Source organism: Phoca vitulina, unplaced genomic scaffold, assembly GCF_004348235.1.
Source record: "Phoca vitulina isolate PV1807 unplaced genomic scaffold, GSC_HSeal_1.0 scaffold73, whole genome shotgun sequence".
In the NCBI taxonomy this organism is placed as follows: domain Eukaryota; kingdom Metazoa; phylum Chordata; class Mammalia; order Carnivora; family Phocidae; genus Phoca; species Phoca vitulina.
This window is the reverse complement of record NW_022589776.1, coordinates 6711428-6729157: the sequence shown is the minus strand read 5'-3', so window position 1 is coordinate 6729157 and position 17730 is coordinate 6711428. Positions and strand designations below refer to the sequence as shown.

Genomic DNA, 17730 nt, shown 5'->3' with positions numbered 1-17730 from the left:
GTGAATACATAGTATTCATGTAGTACTTAGCATACTAGGGACTCACAGTTTGATCCTGACAGATGTCCAAATAAAAATAACTTTAATAGCTTTATTAGCAAAGGTATATCATTAAAATTTTTCAATAATTTTGTAATTTCAATGATAGTCTTGTTTTAAGATGGAGATACAGAGTTTTGCAGTGAAATCATAGGGATTGAATCCTGAGCATAATTTTTATAGATTATTTGAACAAAATGTATATATTAATATGAGCACTAAACCCAAAAGAATTTCGTAATTTGAACTATGGTTTTTTTTCTTCTTACCTCTAACACTCATGCTGCAGGGAGGATTCTATTGCTTTGGACAGCTAGTAGCTGCTGAAATAAGGGTCATGAATAAGGTCTTTGTTTCTCTTAGTTAATGCCATGGGAAATACCTGAGTTCAGCAGGAAAAAGCTTGCAGCCAGGACCCAAGTATAGGGAGTGTAGTATATGCACATAGACATGCCTTTTCAGAGATAATTAGAAAACTAGCTCCATGGATCTGAAACAGGAAAAAGCAGCTTTTTTGATTTTTTTTTTTTTTTTTTGAGCATTACTTGAAAGGATTGTTATGTTACTAAGTTATCTGCAGGGCAGTGACAGGTGTCCTAAAAGATAAGGTTAGAGGACCTTAAGAACAATAAGAATTATTTCCTAATGAATACCCACATATACATTACTTTTTGGTTGTGATGTTTGTGAGATGAGCCATACATTAAGGGAAGACTTTTGTTCAGCTCTTCCTTTCTTCGAGGACAAATCAAAAGAAAAGATACCATCTGTTCCATTTTGGTCTACATAAGATTGTTCAAAGAGATGAAAGTTGTCCAGTTAATTAGAGAAGAGGTTATATTTTTGCATGCATTCTGGATTCTGGCATCACCCATACAAATATTTAGAACTCTTCCCTGAGTCATCGTGCATTAATTCTGGAAAAATTTGTGATTATTCTGCCGGGAATAAATGGCAGAGATTTTCAGTTTTCTGTGATGGAATGGACTAGTTGGTAAGCACGTGTTTATCATTCTAATTAGTCTCTCAGGTTTGATTCTTTTTTTTTTTTTTTTTAAAGATTTTATTTATTTATTTGACATAGAGTGAGAGCAGGAACACAAGCAGGGGGAGTGGGAGAGGGAGAAGCAGGCCTCCCGCCGAGCAGGGAGCCTGATGTGGGGCTCGATCCCAGGACCCTGGGATCATGACCTGAGCCGAAGGCAGACACTTAATGACTGAGCCACCCAGGCGCCCCTCAGGTTTGATTCTTAAATGTCATTCTTACAGATGGACAGAGGAATCAGTCATTTCACTTGGGGAGTCTGGCTGTTCTGAAATTCTTCTCTAGAAGGTAAAAGGACTTTTTCCGGTTTTAGTATCACTCTCTATTGAAAGAGAGAGGTATCCTGAAATTGTGAAAGGAGCATGGGCTTTGGAATTAGACAGGAGTGAGGGTTTTGTATACTGGCTTCACCAACTCTTGGAACTTGAATAAGTTACCTAACATTTCTGAGCATTTGTGTGTTGGTGGTGATAATGCCTATCTTTCAGAGCTGTATGTAATGGTATTATAAATTATAATACATCAATTAAAGTGTGTAAAGTGCCTTGTATGTATGTGCTCCATAAATGGTAACTCTCACAGTCCTACTGTAGAGGGCTAGAATTGCTTTGAGTTATTTTTAGTTTGCATGAAAACTTCATGCTGGTAGAAATTTGTGAACATTAATTTAAAAATCCTTGAGGGCCTACTATGTGCAAGATACAGTGATTAATACAGAGGAAAATTAGTGATCATATTGTTAAATGCAAACGTTTATCTGTTTAAAGAGTCTGATCTGACTGTGGCTAGGTGACTCTTTCCCAAATGCATATCCTAATACTATCTCAAGACAATTATACCTTCGGGGCGCCTGTGTGGCTCAGATGGTTAAGCGTCTGCCTTCGGCTCAGGTCATGATCCCAGGGTCCTGGGATCGAGCCCCACATCGGGCTCCTGGCTCAGCAGGGAGCCTGCTTCTCCTTATCCCTCTGCTCTCCCCCTGCTCATGCTCTCTCTCTCTCTCTCTATCTCTGTGTCTCAAATGAATAAATAAAAAATCTTTAAAAAAAAAAAAAGACAACTATACCTTCAAACAGAGGGTAAATGATAATAACGAGAAGTGGGTGCTGTTAGGTAGATGTTCTAAGAGCTGCTCTTAGAACACAGGAATTCCTAAGTCCCACATTATATTACTCCCTTCATACAGGATCCTCTTTCAAGAATGACATCTGCATGTGGAACTAAGCAAGGCAGGATAACACTTTGTTAGCAAGAGTTTTGGCTTTGGACCCCAGTGAAGAAATACAATTAGGTAGGATCAAATTATAGATCTTACCTCTAGCTGCATGAAAAGACTATACCTTCTAATAAGAAAAAGAGGAAAACACAAGAGATGGGGGAAATGTGGCTTACTCAGTGTCTTGAATATAATAAATTACAACAAGTCCTCCATTACCTTGAGGGTTGAGTTGAAAGCCAAGCTTCTGATTCAACTTTGTGAGGAAATGAAGATCTGGGAAGGGAGAGAGGAGCCTTCAACTTCTCTTTCATAAAGACCAGTACATAATTAAGCATGCCATTTAAAAATAAAATTATAAGCTCCTTAGATAAATCTCTGAACACTTTGAAAACTTTGTAGTTTGATTTTGACAACATGTAAGGACTGTTTATACTTTTGGGCAGTTGGTATTTTGGCCACAAAATGGGTAAACTCTTCAGGAATGGATCACATCTTGTGTTTTATTTTAAATGTTGTTCATCCTTGAAAATTAAAGTTGTTTGTTTTATAAATGTATAAAAACTACCTACCTAGTGATGAAGTTTGCTATGAAATTCCTTAAAACCATATCACTTCTACAGATCTAGGATCTTAGGGATCTGAATATCTAGAACAGAAATCTAAATGAAATAAATCAAATTTGCGCATTTCCCAAACAAATCTATGGACTAAATTCCTTCTATTGCCAAGTTTCCAAATCTTAAGTTACAGGAATTGGTAGGTTATGTTTTAATTTTAGCCTTAAGGCTAAAATTGCTGTAAGACTATATATTAGGGAACAACTTTAGGAACAAGATAAGGAAAAGGCTGGATTAAAATATATGAACATTATCAGTAATTATTTCTGGGTGATGGGATCATGACTGCTTTTAATTGTCTTCATTACTGTGTCTTTTAGTTTCTAAAAAATGGACAAGTATTATTTCTGTAATTAAGAAAAAATGATGTGTCAACAAATATTTATTGAATACATGTTCTAGGAAAATAGATATGGATAAGACATAATCCCTGCCCTTACATGGGGTGAGGCTGGAGTCGTACATTGCAAATAATAGTACTTTGTATTTTTCTGTATTGTGCAATATTTCCTCCCCACAAATAACTACTAATAACAAAAATTGGTGTGATTGTGATGCAGTGTAGAGTTATAAACTTTATTTTAGGGGAGACGGAAAATACTTTTGAGAACATTGAACAGAAGAAATATGAATTGTGTTAAATGAGTTCACTAGGTAACTGGAAAGGAAGATTGTAGGAGGAGAGAATTAGCAACAACAAAGATTGAATAAATTGACATGTTCAGAGAACTGTTGGTAGAGTTGTAAGTGGTTGAACAGAAGATATAAGACTGGTGAGGAGAGGCAGGAGAGGCTAAGTGCCAGATCATGGCAGATCTTTCTCATACCATGCTGAGACATTTGGAATTTAACTCTTCAGTAGAGAGCCCAAACCCTTAAAGGTGTTTTTTTGTTTTTTGTTTTTTTTAAGATTTATTTATTGGAGAGAGAGCGCACGCACATGAGCGTGGGTGAAGAGGGGCAGAGGAGGAGAGAAAGAAACCTGAGTAGACTCTGCCGTGGAGACTGACACGGGGCTTAATCCTAGGACTCTTGAGATCACCACCTGAGCTGAAACCGAGAGTCAGATGCTCAGCCGACTGCGCGGCTCACCCTCCCCCGGAGTCCCCCAAACCCTTAAAGGTTTTAAGTAGGAACATAACTCTAGATGGTCTTGCCCTTTCAAAACACCATTTTAGAGGCAATGTGGATATTAGATTGGAGCAGAATGAAACTAAAGTCCGGAAGATCAGGTGGATGAATTTGTAGCAGCTCAGGCAAGGAAATAAAGAGGGCATAAATGTGGACAGTGGTAAGGGATTTGAGAGAGATTTAGGAGCTGGAATCTGTAGGATAATAGTGTTAGAGGGAATTAGGGAAGAAAGAGGATTCTAGAATGATAATGAAGTTTCTGGATTAGATACCTGGGTGAATGGGTATGCCATTAACAACAATAAGAACACACATGCATGCACACATGCTAAACTGAAAAAGAAATGAAAACAGAAGTAGGAACAAAATGGGTTTTTGGTTCTTTTAGGATGTCTAAGTATACTTACCCATAGGCTATAGGAGACAGCTGGCCAGGAGAGTGATTTGGGGTTGGTGGGATTTGGGAGCTATGGTAGGCTGAAAAGTGCCCCCTCAAAAGCTATCCATGCCCTAATCCCTGGAACCTGTAAATGTTACATGGCAAAAAAAGTGGGGAGGGGAGATGTCCTTATAGATGGAGAGATTATCTTATGTTATCTAAGCGAGCCATAAATGCAATCAGTATCCCTATAAGAGGGAGACAGAGGGAGACTTCACATACAGAGGAGAAGATACGAAGCTGGAGCAGAGAGATCTGAAGATGCTGATCTTGAAGATTGGAGTGATGTAGCCACAAACCAAGGGATGCTGGTAGCCACTGGAAACTAGAAGAGGCAAATGATGGATTCTCCCCTAGAGCCTCTAAAGGGGGCCGAGGCCTTGTCAATACCATTTTGTCCCAGTGATACCGGTTTCTGACTTCTGGCCTCCAGAATTATGAGAGAATGCATTTCTGTTGTTTTAAGTCAAACAATTTGGTGATTTGTTAATAGCAACCGTAGGAAACTAATACAGGAGCTAATAGCCTAGAGTTTATGATTAATAGTAATGGATATGAATGATTTCACCTAGGGAGGATGCATGGAAGAAGGAAAGAGAAATGAGGATATAAGTTTTTGTTATCTGGTACCATCCAGAAATAAATGGTTTTGGATTAAAGAGTATTTTGGCAACTGAATACAAAACCTTGTGATTATTGCCACTTTTTTAGTTGATAAAAAATATCTTGATGGAATACTACTACTTTCCTTTGCCTTTTGTATAAAATGTTGAACCATGTTGACAACTCCTAAAGTAATGTCCTCAGTGGATATACCTCATTTATACTCTAGTCTTATAACTCTGGCTTTGAAATCTGGATGTTACTTTATATTCATTTTGCTCCAAACCAGAGTTAGATTTATTAGTTTCCTTTCCTATATCCTCTATTACTAGATAATTATCAGCTCCCTTCTACAAAAGAGTTCTTGAATTTGTCATTGTCTATTCCATGAACAGGCCCTCATTATCCTTGCTTAGTTTTCTGCAGCAAACTTTGTTAGTTTCTGTAAATGCAGGGGGTCCATCAGGAGCATTATAGACCAGTCTTCTTTATTTTTTAAAAAAGATTTATTTATTTATTTATTTAAGAGAGAGAGGGAGAGAGAGACCGCACGCATGTGTGGGAAGGGGCAGAAAGAGAAAATCTTCAGGCAGACTCCACACTGAGCCCGGAGCCTGACACCAGGTTCAATCCCATGAGATCATGACCTGAGCTGAAACCAAGAGTTGGACACTTAACTGACTGAGCCACCTAGGTGCCCCAAATTTTCCTCCCCGCCCCAAGTAGGCTCCATGCCCAGCATGGAGTCCAGTGTAGGGCTTGAACTCACGACCCTGAGATCAAGAATCAGAACTTAACTGACTGAACCACCCAGGTGTCCTAGAGCAGTCTTCTCTAAATAGCACAATCAATGTGTTACTACTTCTAACAAATCTACAATGATTACCTGTTATATCCCAATATAGTGTGAATTCTTTTTTCTGGATGTTAAGGTTGTCTGTCATTTGGCCCACAAATATCTCACATTACTTGACTAAGACACACATACATTTCCAGGCTTCTCTTCTAATCAGGCCAAATTTCTCATGCAGCAAAATCACTGAGCTGGATTAAGGAATGGGCCAGCTGGGCTCCTCTCCAGAGTGTTGATTTCTAAAGGTTCACTGGAAGTGTAACAGGGAGAAGAAGTTGTTTTCTAAAAATCCTCTCGTAAAGAATATTATCTGTGGTGTTGGGGAATATTTCATAAGCTGTTTGGGCTAGAGCCTGAGACCACCAAAGGGCATGGGAAAGTGCCTGCTGAGGTGGGTAATTCTGGTTAGCTGCAGGGTCTTTTGCTGAGTCAGGACTCCTGAGTTTAGGGCCAGAGATGAATTATTCAGGACTACGTCTTCGTTTCTGTTTTCCCTTCTCCCTTAGCGCAAACTTCAGGCTTCTTGCTGAGTAAATGTTGAACACATATTTAAGGAGTGTTGTTTTGAAGATGTATTAATTATTAGCCTACCCAGGTTCCCACATGTCTTGGTCTGGTCTTGTAAAACTTAGAATACTCAATGCTTTTTCTTCTCTGCCTTTGTTTATGGTGTGTGTGTGTGTTTATGATCTTACCCCCTGCTTAGAAAAATGTGCTCTTCCTTTCTCTGTAACAGAAAACTTTGAGTCCAAAGTATGTTGACATCTTTGGTTTTGTAATTAGAGAAAGCTCCTACTCTAATAAGAACAAATGAGTCATATTTGGACCTTCAAGTGTTTGGAGGATTTGATTAAGTATAGAGCATGCATTCTCAACAAGGGTGATAATAACTTAGGTATTTACAGTGGTTTCTGACCCTCCAAAGCTCAGTGCTACCCTACAAAATCTTATCCTTTTATTTATTTATTTATTTATTTATTTTTTTAGGTCACATAATATGCAGGTTGTTCCTTTTATTAGATGGTGATATTGAGATAGGAGACAGTGAGATTATATATCTTGGATCAAATTACATATTTGCATCTTTTTTTAAAAATTTTTTTATTGTTATGTTAATCCCCATACATTACATCATTAGTTTTAGATATAGTGTTCCATGATTCATTGTTTGTGCATAACACCCAGTGCTCCATGCAGAACGTGCCCTCCTCAATACCCATCACCAGGCTAACCCATCCTCCCACCCCCCTCCCCTCTAGAACCCTCAGTTTGTTTTTCAGAGTCCCTCGTCTCTCATGGTTCTTCTCCCCCTCCGATTTCCCCCCATCCTTTTAGTTTTTACTTTCTCTTGTTAGGGAGAAATTGAATTAAGTTACATTATTTAGTTAAATGTAATTTTAGTCCTTAGACTAGTGGTAATGAAAAAGTTTGAGAAACGCTAGTGTAGAGAAAGGGAAAAGATGCTGTTAATAGGTTTTATTTATTTTTGGAACTGAATTTTTTAAATGAGTTCATCCTTTTTACCAGTCATTATTTATTAGTAAAACACTTTGCTGGGTTTCATTGGACAGAGAAACACAATGGTTCTGTACCTGTAGAAACTTAATCTTATTGGAGAAAAAAAGACACTCAAAAAAGGAAGTAATAAATAATAGCAAATACACTATAGACGATGTCCCAATATAGTATGACAGTTGCTGTTCTAGGCAAAGGCAGAGATTACTTAATCAGAAATGGTCAGAGAGGTCAGGTTCAGGGAGAATCTAGGAACTTGAGCTACACTTTGAAAGATAATACAGAATTTTTTTTTTTTAAGATTTTATTTATTTATTTGACACAGAAAGAGATCACAAGCGGGGGCCGGGGGCAGAGGAAGAGGGAGAAGCAGGCTCCCGGCCGAGCAGGGAGCCTGATGCGGGGCTCAATCCCAGGACCCTGGGATCATGACCTGAGCTGAAGGCAGACGCCTAACTGACTGAGCCACCCAGGCGCCCCGCAGAATTTTTTTTTTTAAGATTTTATTTATTTATTTGAGACAGAGTGAGTGAAAGCATGAGCGGGGTGGAGGGGCAGAGGGAGAAGGAGAAGCAGACTCCCCGCTGAGCAGGGAGCCCGATGCGGGACTGGATCCCAGGACCCTGGGATTATGACCTAAGCCAAAGGCAGATATTTAACCGACTGAGCCACCCAGGTGTCCCGATAATACAGAATTTGAATAGACAAAGGAGGAGGGTAAGCATGGTCCTGATTAAAATAGCGGTTTTGTTTTGTTTTGTTTACTTTTATTTGCTCTTACCTTTTTATTTTTTTATTTTTTTAAAATTGTATTATGTTATGTTAATCACCATACATTACATCATTAGTTTTTGATGTAGTGTTCCATGATTCATTGTTTGTGTATAACACCCAGTGCTCCATTCAATACATGCACTCTTTAATATCCATCATCAGGCTAACCCATCCTGCCACCCCCCTCCCCTCTAGAACCCTCAGTTTGTTTCTCAGTCCATAGTCGCTCATGGTTTGTCTCCCCCTCAGATATCCCCCCCTTCATTTTTCCCTTCCTACTCTCTTCTTCTTCTTCTTCTTTTTTTTTTTTTTTAACATATAATATATTATTTGTTTCAGAGGTACAGGTCTACTGATGAATCACAGACCTGTACCTCTAAAATAGCGTTTTGGTTTTTGTGACTTTTTGTGATATACTCAAAACTGAGAGTATATGGGAGCTAGGGAGATCATCTATACTATTACTAACTGACCTTAAGAGGGTTACTTTTGCAAAAGTTTAGAGTTGCTTTTTTTCGTACCTTTGACTTCTTATTAGCTATACAGATCGTCTAACTCAAACCCAACACATTTATTCTTATCTTTTAATAGATGTCTTTTCCAGGCAGGAACGCACCCCTTTTAGACTACAGAACGAACTAAAGTTTTAAGTTATGGTATCAGGTTTTCCCCTAAGCACTTTACATGCGTTTAATCTCATTTAAGGACTCCGTAAAAGTACTTAACCATTTTCTTCCTGTTTTACGAATGAAGATTTTATGCTCAGATATTGTAAATAACCAAGTTGACACCTCACTTTTTGAATGGCAGAGCCCAGGGCTACTTAATAGAGGGCCTGAGCTGTTGGATTAAGAAAAACATACAAAAAACATTAGGGATTGGTTTTTGTAATGAAAGGCCAATTTTTGTTCCTAAAGCCTTGAGTTCATGAAAGGTAAGGAGATGAAAACTAAGAGTGAAGTAGCATGACATGGAATTGGTGCTGCGCTTTCTTAGAATTCTAGTCAGTTGCTGTGTTGGGAGGCTGAGGGGCGAGGGTTAATAGCAGGCAGGTCTGTGGCAGCTGCCACCCTAGAGATCATCTGGTTCTGACACTAGCTTTGTTTCCTTCATCTCAATAATAATGGAATTGAACATGTTTTAAGGTCTACCATTCCATCCCAAAATACTACTTGAAAGACCCCTGTCTTAGAAGTACCTGTGTGCACTGGACTCTGTACTGCTGTCTGTCTGATGCTGATAGGAAAAGGGATAGGTGGGCTGTTGGGGGATAGTTCATCTGGTGTGGCTATCCATTTGAAGCATACATGCTGTTATAAAAATGATAGCTCCAATTGTGAGGTGTTTGAAATTGAGGGCCTACATAGGGAAGAATCAGAATTTTTTCTTTGTCATTTCTAGAGGTAAGAGTGCTACTAGAAGTTATATTTTGTATATTTCCCATTTGTTTATTTTGATTTACTGCTTGTGCCTCTAACAGCTTGCAGAATGGGAAACATAAACAGCAAAAGAAATGAGAAATAAGGAATAAGTTGCTGTGTAGTTAGCAAAAGAAATGGGAAGTGAATTGTGAATTTAACAAGTTACTGTTTGCCTTTAAAATAAAAAAAAAGATATATAAACACCTTGGTGAAATGAAGATTTATACATCGTTGTGAGTGTAAAGTGGTAAAACTTTTTGGAAAGTGGTTTGGAAATATGTATCCACTCAGTGTTGAAATTTCCTTTGACTAGAAAATTTGTTCTAATGAGGTCATATTAATCAGAGAAAAATTGGGGGTATGAAGTGCATATAGGTATATTAGGTGACTTGTAACTAGGTACATGTAAGTGTTACTGGAAATGGTAGTACCTCTGCAAGATGAAATATATATAACCATTAAAAAGAAGACTTTTGGAGATTTATAAGAATATGGGGAAATTTTTGATATATAGCTTATAAAAGCAATGAATACTCTTATGTACTCATTTATTAACATGTCAGCGGTAGTTAACCCTGTTGATCCTTCCCTCCTTCCGCATACAGTCCCCCTTTTCAGCCTTTGGTGTTTTCTCTTCCTTCCTTGCTGACTGTTCTTAGTCTCCTTTGCTGACTTCTCTTTCTGTTTGCTCTCTAAATGTGGCTGTTCTTTAGGGCTTAGTACTGGATCCTGAACTTCAAAAAAATTTTTTTAACTAACATGTAGTAAAATCAACTCTTTTGGGGCATGTAAAGTTCTGTGAATTTTAGCCCATGCATAGATATGTATAACCACCACCACTCTCAGGAAACAGAATAGCCATATCATTTTCCCCAGATGTCCGTTGGCTCACTTTGTAGTTACACTTTCCCTACTCCTGACCCCTGGCAACCACGGTGGTTTTGTCTTTTGGAGAATGTATGCCTTCTTTTTTTTTTTTAAGTTTCATTTATTTATTTATTTGACAGAGAGAGGCACTGTGAGAGAGAGAACACAAGCAGGGGGAGTGGGAGAGGGAGAAACAGGCTTCCTGCCGAGCAGGGAGCCCGATGTGGGGCTTGATCCCGGGACCCTGGGACCATGACCTGAGCCAAAGGCAGACGCTTAATGACTGAGCCACCCAGGCGCCCCAGAATGTATGCTTTCAATACCAGCGTCTTTGGGAAGTTCGGCATAATGCCTTTGAGATCCATTCTGGTTGTTGTGTGTATCAGTAGTTCATTCCTTTTTTATTGCTGAGTGGTATTCCATTGTATGGACGTATTACAGATTGTTCATCCATCCATTAAAGGACATGTAGATTATTTCCAGTTTGGGGTGGTTAGGAATAGAGCTGCCGTAAGTATTTATATATAGGTTTTTGTTTGAATGTAAGTTTTCCTTTCTCTGGGACAAATACTTAGGAGTGGTATTGCTGGGTCATATAAGTGATGTTTTACAAGAACTTGCCAGATTGCTTTCTAGAGTGGCTGTACCATTTGGCATTTCACCCAGCAATTTATGAGAGTTCCATCTGGCTTGCATCTGTAGTTACCACTTGGTATTCTTACTGTTTTTAAGTTAGTCACTCTAATACGTGTGTAGTGGTATCTCATTGTGGTTTTAATTTGCATTTCTTTTAATGGTTGCTGATGTTGAGCATCTTATTTGTCATTCCTGTATTATCTTTGTTGAAGAGAATTTTTATCCATTTTTTAATTGAGTGGTTTGTTTTCATACTGTTGAGTTTGAGAGTTCTTGATATATTCTGGATCTATATCCTTTGTCAGACATATAACTTGCAGATATTTTCTCCTGTCTATGGCTTATCATTTGATTCTTAACAATATCTTTTAGAGAACAAAAGTCTGATTTTGCTTTTTGTTTTTTTACCTTTTGTGCTTTAAGAAAAATAGCTTTATTGAGCTATGATTTACATTTCCTAAAACTTAAGTTTTAAAAGATACATAATTTTTTAAAAATGTACATAGTTGTGTAACCCTTACCACAATCCAGTTTTAAAGCATTTCCATCACCCAAAAGGTTCCTTGTACTATTTTATAGTCAGTTGGCATTCCTACCCCAGTCCCAGGTAACCACTAATTTGCTTTCTGTCTCTATATACATGCTCTTTTGAGTATTTCATATGAATGGAATCATGCAATATGTAGACTTTAAATCTGGCCTTTTTCACATAGCATAATGTTTTTTAATGCTAATGTTTAAATCCACATATAAAATTCACCCATTTAAAGTGTATGATTCAGTGGTTTTAGTGTATTTAAAGTTCTTCAACCATCAGTACAGTCTACTCTTATATTTCATCACCCCAAAAAGAAACCCCATAGCCATTAGCAATCATTCCATATTCCTCCTCACATCCCGACCCTAGGCTACCACTAATCTACTTTGTCTCTATGGATTTACCAATTCTAGACTTTTCATCTAAATGGAATCACACCAACATGTGTTCATTTTGACTGGCTTCTTTCATTTGGCATGTTTTCAAGGTTCATCTATGTTATAACATGTTTTAGTACTTCCTTTTTATTGCTGAGCTGTTTTATTTATCCATTTATTAATTGATGGGACATTTCGGTTGTTTCCGCTTTTGGCTATTATTAATAATGCTATGAAGGTTCATACACAGGTTTTTCTGTGGACATAAGTTTTCATCCTTTTATTTTTAACCTACTTCTATGGTTATATTTGAAGTGAGTTTCTTTTAGATAGCCTATAGTTGGATCATACATATCTATTATGACAAACTAGCTTATAATTATATTTAGGTCATTTTCATTTAATGTTAACCATTGATATGCTTGGATTTAGGTCTACCATATTATTTTTCTGTTATTTCTTCTCTTTCCCTTTCCTGCTTTCTCTTGGATTATTAACATGTCTTTTTAATATTCATAGTCACTTATCTGTTGTTTCTGGCTGTATTTCTTTTTCTTTTTTTTTTTTTTTTTTTTAAGATTTTCTTTCTTTATTTAAGGGAGAGAGAGAGAGCATGAGCTGGGGGAGAGGGACAAACAGACTCCCCTCCTAGCAGGGAGCCTGATGCGGGGCTCGATCCCAGGACCCCAGGATCATGACCCGAGCTAAAGTCAGACGCTTAACTGACTGAGCCACCCAGGTGCCCCTGGCTGTATTTCTTTGTATAGGTTTTCCTGTGGTTGCTGTAGGGATTTCAATATACATATTGAACTTTTCACACTACTTAGATTCAGTATTTTGCCACCTCAGGTGAAATATGGGAACCTTGCCCTCATACAGATTTTTCTTTTCCCTGTGTTATATAGTTGTCATATATTATATCTGCATGCATTGAGAAGTCCCTACAGATGGCGTTACACTGTATGCTTTCAACTATCATATATTAAGAACTCAATAGTCTGTTGTTTACCATCATTATTTCTTTTATTCCTAATGTTCCAAAATTTCCTACTGGTAAAATTTCCATTATGTCTGAATTGAATTCTTTTAGAGCAGGTCTACTGGCAACAAGTTCTTCCCTTAACTGAGGATGTCTTTATTTCATCTTCATTTCTGAAGGATATTTTCTGTGGACATAGAATTTTGGGTTGACAATTTTTTCTCTAAGCACTTAATGTTTTTTCACTTCTTTCTAGCCTCCATGGTTTCAAACGAGAAATCTGCAGAATTCCAGTCATGGTTCCCCAATAAGCATGATCCTGCACTTTCATCTAACTCTAGTCTCCCTGAGTAATCTCATCCAGATGCATGGTTTTCGATACCGTCTATATGCTGATGTCTGCAGCCCAGGATCTTCTCTGAGCTACAGATTTATATATCAAGGTGTTTAATTATCTCCCTCACATTTACTTGTCTACAGTGGAACTTTTGATTTATACTGCTGTTGCTTTTGAGTGAATTACATGGCCGTCTGCCCATTCACTCAAGCCTGCAGCTTGGCAGCCATTCTTTATTTTTACCCTGTCTCTTCTTATTTTATATCCAAGTAATCTGCAAGCTCTGTCAGTTCCATCTGTAAACCGGATTTTTAAGTTCTTCGACTTTTGTCTTCATGACACCATTCTTTCTGAAGCCAACTTGAACCCATTCCTGAACTGCTGCATATCTCCCTGTTTCTAATTTTGTTTCTTATCTAATCCATTTTTTTTTTTCACCCTGTAGCCAGAGTGGTCTTTTACAAAATGGGAGTTGGAACATATGATCTCCATCCTTAAAACTGTTCATGGGTTTCCATTGTACTTGGAAAAGAATCCTAAATTTTTATGGGCTTGGTCTGACCGTCAGGATGGTCTTACTAACTTCTTTTCATGCTTCTCTTCTGACTTTCTCAATTACAGCCACACTTTGCATTTCCTCTGCATGGCAAGTAAGTTCTTTCCTGCTTTCAGATTTTTGCACTTGCTACATTATCCCTGCTTAGATTCTTCTTTTGCTTTTGGCATTTGCTTAAGTGTCACCATCTTCTTTTTCCTTCTTTCTTTCTTCTTGATTTTGTTTATTTGAGAGAGAGAGAGAATGAGCAGGGGAGGGGCAAGGGGAGAGGGGCAGAGGGAGAAGGAGAAGCAAGAGCAGGGAACCTGACAAGGGGCTTGATCCCAGGACCCTGGGGATCATGACCTGAACTAAAGGCAGACCCTTAACTGACTGAGCCACCCATGCGCCCCTCACCTTCTTTAAAGTAGTGGAATTCCTCCCCAACCCATTATCTTCATCTCTTATGGACTTTATTTCTTGCCTAGCACCTCATATTTCCTGCCTAGTGAAGTGCTTTTTGCACATACTAGCCACTCAAGAAATACTGGCTGAATGAATGAAACATTATGCAGATTAAAAGGGCTAAATGCAAAGGTATCAATGTTATTTTAATAATATAACAAATGGGGCTGTAGAAGTGGGTGATGTGTTGTCTTTTTATTTATAGTTTCCAAATTTTCTATAATGAGCATGTGTCACTTTTATAAACTGAAAACAATTTAAAAAATAAGAACATGTCTTTCTAATAGTTTTGAGTTTAATCTTCTTAGGTTTCAAACATACCAATTTTTGGTGATCAGTTTTACGTGCATTTTTTTTCTTTTTTTTTTTTTTTTTTTAAGATTTTATTTGAGAGAGAGCACGAGAAGGGGGAGGGTCAGAGGGAGAAGCGGACTCTCCGCTGAGCAAGGAGCCGATGCGGGACATGACCCCGGGACTCCAGGATCATGACCTGAGCCGAAGGCAGTCGCTTAACCAACTGAGCCACCCAGGCGCCCCCTACATGCATTCTTTTTCATTTTAGTCTTTAAAGTATTTAAAAGCTATTAGATGGTTTAGATAGTTATAAGCAGCATAGAATCACAAAAGTATTTATTTTCTATAATATTATACTTTTGTAGTGTCTTAATTTTTATAGTTTTCTGATTTGTAACTTAATTATTGGTAATTTGAAGAGCAGATTTACTGACTAGTAAATTATATGGTATGGAATATAGGTATGTATAGAATATGGATTATGGAACTCCTTTCCGTTATATTTTTAAAGATTATCTAGGGAAGGAGAAATTCAACCTGGTATTTGAAACACTGAGTTATTAATTGAGGTAACCATTAGTCATTTAACTCTTGCTTTTCCCATGATGTTAACAATACTGGCTTTATAAAAGGTTAATTTCATTCAAAGTATAAGCTTTGTTTTTTTAAGCTATTAATAATTACCTATGTCAGAGGCATTCTTTTTCTCTAAGGTTACGTTATAATTTTGTTTCAGCTTTACCGAAGGCTGTTTCAGTCCTGGTATATTATAATTTTATCCTGTTTCCTTTATGGACCTGAAACGTAGCACAGTGGCTGGTAATAGTAGGTGCTTATTAAATATTGATCAATGAGTGTTCTTAGCTGTACAGTTAGAGGTATTTTTTTAAAGATTTTATTTATTTGAGACAGAGAGAGTGAACACGAGCAGGGGCGAGAGGCAGAGGGAGAAGGAGAAGCAGACTCCTGGCTGAGCAGGGAGCCTGATGTGGGACTTGATCCCAGAATGCTGGGATCATGACCTGAGCTGAAGGCAGATGCTTAACTGACTGAGCCACCCAGGCGCCCAGTTAGAAACATTCTTGTGTTATTTTGGTAGATAATACCACTAAATAACTTAGTGTATTATTTGCAGATTTTATTAGTTTAATTCTCAGTAAGGTACTCTCATCTTCAGATTTTTACATTTTATTTAACTTTGTTCCTATATATTAGTAAAGATTTGCTTTTAAAAGTTTTAACATTCAGAAGTTTTCAACACTGTCATACCATGTTTTTATTTTTAAAAATTTATTTTTATTTTAATCTTAAGTTTATTTAAGTAATCTCTACACCCAATGTGGGCTCAAACTCACCACCTGAAATCAAGAGTTGCACACTCTTTTGGGGCACCTGGGTGGTGCAGTTGGTTAAGCGTCAGACTCTTGTTTTCAGCTCAGGGGCCTTGATGTCAGTTACGGTCGTGAGATAAAGCCCTGTGTCCAGCTCCGCGCTTGGCAAGGAGTCTGCTTGAGATTCCCTCTCCCTCTGCCCCTCCTGCTCATGCTCTCTCTCTCTAATGGATAAATAAATCTTTAAAAAAAAAAAAAAAAGTCACATGCTCTTCTAGCTGAGCCAGCTGCACCCCTAAAATTTTATTTTTTAAATTGAAGTCTAATTGACACAATGTTGCATTAGTTACAGGTGTATACATAGTGATTGAACAAGTTTATATGCTATGCTGTGCCCCCCACAAGTGTAGTTATCTGTCGCCACACAGTGCTAGCACAGTGACATTGACTGTATTCCCTACACTGTACCTTTCATCCCTGTGACTTATTTATTGCATAACTGGAAACTTGTGTTGCCCACCCATCACCCCTACCCCCCGCCTCCACAGCCATCAGTTCTCTGTATAGGTCTGTTTTTGCTTTTTGTTTGTTTATTCGTTTGTTTTGTTTTTTAGATTTCACATTTAAGGGAAATCATATGGTATTTGTCTTTCTTAGTCTGACTAATTTCACTTAGCATAATACCCTCTAGGTCAATCCATGTTGTCGCAATCATGCCGTATTTTTTTTTCATGCCATATTTTTAACTGTATTAAGCTGTAGAGCCAAAATGTTAGTGAAGGCAGTTATTTCCTGGCTTCTGTGTTCATGAATCAAATTGTAACTATTTCTTTGACTTCGGATTTGTGGTTACTTGAGCTAATTTAAGTGATGCAAAAGATGAGTCTCCTTAGGGCGTTACCTCTTTTTAAAAGTGTATTTGGTGTTTTATTGTAAACAGGTTTTCTCCAAGGAAACTTTTCTCTACAGGCTTACTTCATCATCCATTTAGGAACAAAATCCCATCAATATGTACTGACTGATCCCTACATACTTTATTATTTGTGACTCTGACGTGTGTTGCTTTTTATTTTATTTATTTTTTCAAAACATTCCCAGATGTTCTTCTGAATAACCCTGTTCTGACTCAGTCTTTGCTGATTACTAGACATTTTCCTTTAGGTTACTCTCCACCCACTTGGGGACTTGTAAATGCTTACCCTCCTATTGGTTCCCTGTGGCCACTGAGTACATGAGTAAACGCCACATGCATGTGGCATTGCTTGTCAGGGAGTGGAATTCTAAGACTTCTCTACACAGAACAATTTAACTTTTGTGCTTCTGGGCAGAGGAATGGTCCTTGGAACAGTCCTGCTTCCGCCCAATAGTTATGGCAGAGATCAGGACACGTCGTCGCTTTGCTGCCTGTGTAGTGGTGAGGCCTCAGACACTGCTGTACCCAACTTGACAGGTATGGTTCGGAGGTGATAGGTTGGGGGAGGGTAGATAATCACAGCAGTCAAGCGTGAATGGAGATTTCAGAAAAATTCTCTCCGTTACTGTCCTCATTGTTGGCCAGTGAAGTTTTATGTGCTTTGTTTCTGGTATTTCATAGTAGGATCTCAGTAAGAACTTACTGAAAGAAAGAACAAGTGAATAATAGGTAATATTTTGTGGTGCTAAGATATATATGGCTTGATATGAAGAACTTAAGTTATATTGAGAACTGTTGAATG

The 17730-nt window shown here is 37.9% G+C and overlaps 1 protein-coding gene across 7 annotated transcripts in view; it reads left to right on the top strand.

The window, feature by feature from the left end:
- Positions 1 to 17730, top strand: part of ABL2 (ABL proto-oncogene 2, non-receptor tyrosine kinase) — a 116684-nt gene that overhangs the window by 63662 nt on the left and 35292 nt on the right. Inside the window, exon 1 of one of the 7 annotated variants that reach the window (XM_032393488.1) lies at positions 16691 to 17465. The exons of the other annotated variants lie outside the window; for them this stretch is intronic. Coding sequence (XP_032249379.1) covers positions 17348 to 17465 — 118 coding nt within the window. The 5' untranslated portion in view covers positions 16691 to 17347. Of the gene's footprint in view, positions 1 to 16690; positions 17466 to 17730 lie in introns of those variants that run through there. 7 annotated transcript variants of the gene reach the window in all.